The 7,047-nt window shown below is 41.0% G+C and overlaps 1 protein-coding gene across 1 annotated transcript; it reads right to left on the minus strand.

Moving 5' to 3' along the window:
- Positions 1 to 1,694: 1,694 nt before the first annotated feature.
- LOC109210450 (uncharacterized protein K02A2.6-like) lies at positions 1,695 to 3,552 on the minus strand. The gene is made up of 2 exons (XM_019373869.1): positions 3,412 to 3,552; positions 1,695 to 2,138 (listed from the first exon to the last, which is right to left on the minus strand). The coding sequence occupies exons 1-2, from the start codon at positions 3,550 to 3,552 to the stop codon at positions 1,695 to 1,697; spliced, it is 585 nt and encodes a 194-aa protein (XP_019229414.1).
- Positions 3,553 to 7,047: the final 3,495 nt, after the last annotated feature.

The following is a 7,047-nucleotide window of genomic DNA, read 5'->3' on the forward strand; positions in this document are numbered from 1 at the left end:
GCTTCAAACAAAGAAACATTTGTGAGTTTCCAAAGTGGTGGTCAGTTTGTGGCCTTGATGCCCTCTTGTAGTTTGAACTCAAGACCACTCCGCTATTGAAGAAAAGATTCTATCAGTGTGGTATCGAGGTGCTCGGATACTCTGTATGCATTCTGCAGACCTCTTTTTTTGATGTTGTCCCTGACTGTTTCATACTCAGATATCCATGGTACTGCTAAAACTTGTCCCTAAGGCAAGTCAATTTTTCCCTCTAAAATCAAACTCAATTGTCTTCCACCCAGTACCAGTTTGTGTCTGTAGTGATTATCAACTTTTCTCTTGAAGCAGGTCTCGCTTATGCGACCTTTTCAGTTTCTTTGAGACAATTTGTTCGCCTTACCAAATAAGATCACAGATGGATTCGTGCCTTCATCAATGCCATATATGCCCCAAATTATGCTCGATATTACGGGGAAACTATAGCCAATTTTGCAGCCATTTCTTTACTTCGCTTTTGATGCAAGATTAGATCGAAAGGGACTCAAAGAAAAATTATGGGTAAAAACAGAAGAATAATTGAAAGTGAAAAAGAACCGTGCTTGAACAAAAAGGTGTTCCTTTCGGGGAAAGTAATAGGGAGACTTATCTGGAGGTATGTGCCAACTTCAATGAATCATTACATGCATTTTGTACTGGACGCCTGATCCGTCTGAGTTGTCTAATTCTCAAAATCCATCACAAATGTTCATCTTGAAATTGTCTTGGTTGTGCTCATGCCAGAGTATCGAAGACCCTCATTCGGCTAGTAGCGCCCTTTGCGCGTTTTCGCTAACTAGCCTCTCTCATTTCTCTACTAACCATTGCCTTATGGCGCCCATACGGGTTTTCACCAATAAGAATCTCACATTATTTTTTGACTAAGATACTTTATGATGAAGGTTGCCCACCGCTCTTGGCATGGGGACTTCAAGCATTCTCAAAGATCGATAAAAAGCTCTTAATAAGGAAAAGGAAAAAAGGAACCTTGAACTGAATTACAACCTTTATAACCGTTTTTATAGGAAAAGTCGTAAAATAAAACAAACATCTGCCCCAGTTTTGGAATATAAGGAATGTGGATTTTTGATCTGATGGAACTGAACCCAGGGTAAGGCTGCCTACGTATCCTTTCGAAATCAGATCGTCGTAGTTGAATGACTTAGAAGATTTGTTGTTTGACTTTGTTTTTTGCTTCTACAAGTACACAGGTTCCAGAAAGTGGAAAACAAAGAAGTCAAATACGACTCAAAAGGGTTAACAAAAGGGTGACACCTATTTGGAATAACGAGCAAATGATAGCCTTCGTCATCTCGATCTGAGAAAATCATGCGTGAAAGTTCTGCAGTGGGTATATATCAAACATAATATCTTTTGACTGCATTTGCGTTAATAGTCATGTCTGGTACCCGTCCTTCTTCATCTACCAAGTGCAAGGCCCCTTTTGGTAACATTTTCTTGATGATGTAGGGTCCTTTCTAGTTCGGTGCGAACTTTCCTTTAGCTTCTACCTGGTGTGGAAGGATGCATTGCAAAACGAGATGGCCTACCTCAAAGTGCCTTGGGTGCACTTTTTTATTATAAGCATGTGCAAGTCTTTGCTAGTATAACTGGCCGAAACACACTGTTGCTACCCGTTTTTCATCGATCAGCATTAGCTGTTCCAAACGGGTCTTGACCTATTTTCTATCTTCAATATCCGATTCCACAATGATTCGAAGAGAGGGAATTTCGGCTTGAGCTGGTATTACAGCTTCTGTTCCATATACCAATAGATAAGGAGTTGCGCCAACAGATGTGCGAGCAGTTGTGCGATATCCCAAAAAAGCAAAAGGCAACTTCTTATGCCATTGTCTGGGACCTTGGATCATCTTCCTAAGAATCTTCTTGATGTTCTTGTTCGCCGCTTCAACGGCTCTATTGGCTTTTGGCCGGTAAGGGGTAGAATGGCGATGTATAATTTGAAATTGCTCGCGTACCTCCTTCATCAAATGACTATTTAGATTGGTTGCATTGTCAGTGATAATAGTCTTTGGGATACTCAAGCGACATATGATGTTGGAATGAACAAAGTCTACCACTGCTTTCTTGGTGACTGATTTGAAAGTGATGGCCTCCACCCACTTGGTGAAGTAATCAATTGCAACAAAAATGAATCTATGCCCATTTGAAGCCTTTAGCTCAATTGGCCTAATAACATCCATTCCCAAGCAACGAAAGGCTAAGCAGAGGACATGGGATGCAATTCCGAAGGAGGCGAGTGAATTAGGTCACCATGAATCTGGCATTGGTGACACTTGCGAACAAAACTAAAGCAATCTCGATCCATAGTAAGCCAATAATACCCTGCCCGTAGAATCTTCTTCGCCAAAACATATCCATTCATGTGAGGTCCGCATACCCCTGAATGCACTTCACTCATGATCCGTGCAGCTTATGTTTAATCTATACATCTCAATGAGTTTAAATCTAGGGTTCTTTTGTACAAAATTTCCCCATTTAGGAAAAAACCATCGGTGAGCCGCCTTATAGTTCTTTTTTGATCTCCTTTGGCATGCTCCAAGTATTCTCTTATTTTCAAGAATCGTTTTATGTCATGATACCATGCTTCACAATCTGGTTCTATCTCAATTGTATTGCAGTAACCATGTTGATTCCAAACTTGGATTTCTAGTGGATCAATATGAGTGTTGCCTGGATAAGCGAGCATTGAGGCTAAAGTATCCAAGACATCGGCTAGCTCATTATGAAACCTAGGAATGTACCTAAACTCGATGGATTTGAATCTTTTGCTCAAGTCTTGCACACATTGTTTATATGGAACAAAAGTTCATGCACATCTAGATCGATGGCCATTTTCAGACCCATTATACAAGCTTTGTATTCTGCTGTATTATTGGTACAGAAGAACCGAAGTCGGGCCGTTGCGGGGTAATGTTGTTCGATACGTGGGATGAGGATTGCCCCGATCCCAACTCCTTTGATATTGACAGCCCAATCAAAACAAAATTTTCCATACATAGCTGTCGTCTGAAACTACTTCCTCAATTGAGTTGAGTTCTTCATCTGGGAAGTATGTGCTAAGTGGCTTGCACTCATCATCAACTGGATTCTCTACCAAATGATCTGCCAAAGCCTGTGCTTTCATTGCGGTGCGAGTGACATAGACGATGTCGAACCCTGTGAGCAAAATTTGCCATTTTGCGAGCCTGCCAGTGGGCATTGGCTTTTGGAAGATGTACTTCAAAGGATCCATTCTAGATATGAGGTAAGTAGTATAGGCCAAAAGATAATGCCTCAGCTTCTGAGCAACCCAAGTCAAGGCACAACACGCCCTTTCTAAAAGGTGTACTTAAACTCATTAGTGGTGAACTTCTTACTCAAATAATAGATTGCCTGTTCCTTTTTGCCTGTTGCATCATGGTACCCCAGAACGCATCCAAATGAATTATCCATCACTGATAGATATAAAAACAAAGGTCTACCAGGTTCAGGAGGGACCATTACAGGGGGTTTTGACAGATAATCTTTGATCATGTCAAAGCATTTTGGAAATCGTCCGTCCACTTGATAGAAACATCCCTTTTCAGCAACTTAATGATAGGCTCGCACGTGGTTGTGAGCTGAGCAATGAACCTACTGATGTAGTTCAACCTCTCGAGCAAACTTATGACTTTCTTTTTGTTCTTCGGGGGTGGAAGATCTTGAATGGACTTTATCTTAGATGGATCCAATTCGATGCCTCTCCGGCTGACTGTAAAACCGAGGAGTTTCCCAGATGGAACCCCAAATGCACACTCGACTGGATTAAGCTTAAGGTCATACCTTCGAAATTGTTGGAAGAACTTTTTCAAACCGCGCACGTGATCAGCCTGTGTCTTTGATTTTATGATAATATCATCGACATATACTTCAATCTCTTGGTGGATCATGTCATGAAAAATAATTGTCATGACCCTCATGTAAGTTGCCCCTGCATTCTTTAAACCGAATGGCATGACCCTGTAACAATAAGTACCCCATGGAGTGGTGAAAGTGGTCTTTTCTACATAGTCATCATCCATTAAAATTTGGTGGTACCTAGCATAGCAATCCACAAATGATTGTATCTCATGCTTTGCGCAATCATCTACAAGAATGTGGATGTTTGGTAAAGAAAAATTATCCTTTGGACATGCTTTGTTCAGGTCCTTGTAGTCAACACAGACTCAAGTTTTTCCATCTTTCTTTGTCACATGCACAATATTTTCCACCCAAACGGAGTATCAGACATCTCTAACCACATTGGCGCTTAGTTGCTTCATTATTTCCTCTTTAATTTTGTCACTCATATCTGTTTTAAATTTTCGTTGCTTTCGTTGGACCGGTGGAAAATCAGGATACGTAGGAAGCTTATGAACTACTAGATCAACACTTAAACCCGGCATATCATCCTATGACCAAGAAAATACATCTCTGTATTCAAATAAAAATTGAATCAAGGCATCTCTGGTTTTTTGTTCAGTGTGAATGCTTATCTTCGTTTCTCTAACTTCTTTATGACTTCCAATATTAATTGGATCAGTTTCATTGAGGTTGGGCTTAGGCTTGTTTTCAAATTGTTCCAACTCTCTTTTTATTTCCTCAACAAACTTATCTTCATCATACTCAACCTCTTGATGCATTATTTCGAAATTAGATAGCTTTTTAAGATCTGGGCGTGAATTCAGCATGCATGTCATGTTATTAAATCCGGCATTAAAAAAACTAAAATGGAAACAAAATGACCGGAATTAGGAAAAGGAAAATATACAAAACTTAATATGAAACTGAACTGCATTTCATTGAATTTGAAAGGATAGAAGGGTTAACATCAAAACAAAACAATCATACTGAGATGTTTGGATTACAACCCTGAAAGTAACCCAAAATACAAAAAATAACCTGCAAAAGCAAACCACCAAGACTCCTTCTTTGTGGGGAGAGGAGTTGCTTCCCAGTTGTTGAGCTTGGTGTCTGGGCCAATTAGTTGCATATCGACATGACTAGTGCCTTCACTAGCCTGGATCATATTCACTTCAGAAAACATCTAGCTGAGTGTGATGACCCGGCCAGTCATCATGAGTTGCCGCTCCGGTTCTCCCATTTCTGCTTCTTATTGCTTTGTCTATTGGTTCTATATCTCATCAGGTTGGTTGGCTCGGGTTCGGAAAGGATTTGGTAAGGTTTGAGACACTTAGTCTCTTTTGAGGAAGCTTAAGTTGGAAAAGCCAACTGGATGTTGACTTATATGTTAGAGGGCTCGGATGTGATTTCTGATGGTTCGGATAGCTTCGGGAGGTGATTTGGGACATAGGAGCGTGATCGGAATGTATTTTGGAGGTCCGGAGTTGATTTAGGCATGAATTGGCGAAATTGAGTTTTTGGCATTTTCCAGTTGATAGGTGAGGTTTTGATATAAGGGTCAGAATGGAATTCCAAGAGTTGCAGTAGTTCCGTTGTGTCATTTGGGATGTGTGTGAAAAATTTTAGGTCATTCGGACGTGATTTGGTTGGATTTTTGATCAAAAGCGTAATTTAGAAGATTTTGGAATTCTTAGGCTTGAATCCGATGCAAATTTGGTGTTTTGATGTTGTTTTGAGCGTTCCAGAGGTTGGAATAAGTTTGAATGATGTTATGGGATATGTTAGCATGTTTGGTCCTGGGTGCCTCGGGTGAGTTTCGGGTGGTCAATCGGACCATCTCATGATGTTGAAAATTGCAGAAAAACTGGTGAAATGTTGCAGAGAATTTGACCTTCGCGTTCGCGAGTAGGTCCTCGCGTTCGTGAAGGGTTAGTTGAGGAGGCTGAGATTTTTAGCCTTTGTGATCGTGAGGAAGGCTCCGCGTTCGCGAAGGGGCTGGGAGGTGATTCATCGCGTTCGCGAGGTGGAGTCACGTTTGCATAGGGGAAATTGGTCAGTTATGTTTGAGGTCGAATTGTTCATCGCGTTCGCAAGAAAGGGAGTGCGTTTGCGAAGAGTTAGTCTGAGGAACCATCCCGTTCGCGATGGGCATGTCGCGTTCGCGTAAGAGGATTTTTAATAAAGTTGGATTGTGCTTTGCGAACGCGAGGCGTTGACCGCATTCACGTAGAAGTAATTGAGGCCTGGGCAGAATGTTTAAATAGTCGTCTTGTCCGCGATTTCGGGGTTTATTTCCACCATTTTTGAGCGATTTTGGAGCTTTTTGAAGAGGATTAATGAGGGATTCAAGGGGAAACACTTGGAGGTAAGATTCATGGACTTAATACTCGATTCTAATGTGAATTCCACCTAATTAATCATGGAAATTAGGCCTAAAATTAAAGAACTTGGGCTTGAAATTAGAGACCTAGAAATTGGGATTTGAGGGGTCGTTTGTGGTTGGATTTTGATGCTTTTGGTATGAATGAACTCGGCGAGTGATAAGGAGTCCATCAATGTATATTTAATCGGAATCTGAGACGTGGGCCCGGGGGTCGGGTTTGGCCAATTTCAGGATTTGTGTTGTAATTTGATTTATTTCGAGTGGGCTTTGTTCCCTTAGCATATTTTGATGGTTTTGCACTGATTTTGGTTAGATTTGGAGCATCCGGAGGCCGATTCGAGGGGCAAAGGCATCGCGAGCTAGAGATTTGGATTTGGTAGAGGTGAGTAATGATTGTAAATGATGTCCTGAGGGTATGAAACCCCGGATTGCACATCGTTGTGCTATATTGAGGTGACGCACACACTAGATGACGAGCGTGGGGTCGTGCACTGTTGGTGATTGTGACTTAGTCCGTCCCGAATGACTCTTTTACCGCGTATTTGACTAAAAACTATTTGCTACCATCATGTTTTGGATGAATGCCATGTTTGGGCCTCGTGCCAACTATCTGAACCCTTAATGGATTTTTGTTGATATTTCCTCACTGTTTTGACTTTATAATTAAACTCATTAATGCTAGACTCTATTGTTTTTCATAACTCAGTCATGTTTACTCTGCTTTAACACTTCAATGATATTTTAAATGATATTTTGGGCTGAGC

This window comes from Nicotiana attenuata, unplaced genomic scaffold, assembly GCF_001879085.1.
Source record: "Nicotiana attenuata strain UT unplaced genomic scaffold, NIATTr2, whole genome shotgun sequence".
Lineage (NCBI taxonomy): Eukaryota > Viridiplantae > Streptophyta > Magnoliopsida > Solanales > Solanaceae > Nicotiana > Nicotiana attenuata.

What these genes read in the sequence shown, in the direction of transcription:
- LOC109210450 (XM_019373869.1), bottom strand. Translation starts at nt 3,552, where the DNA reads ATGATCAAAGATTATCTGTCAAAACCCCCTGTAATGGTCCCTCCTGAA. An exon ending in CAACAGGCAAAAAGGAACAG is followed by an intron (nt 2,139 to 3,411) that starts GCAATCTATTAT and finishes TACTTCACCAAG; the next exon opens with TGGGTGGAGGCCATCACTTT.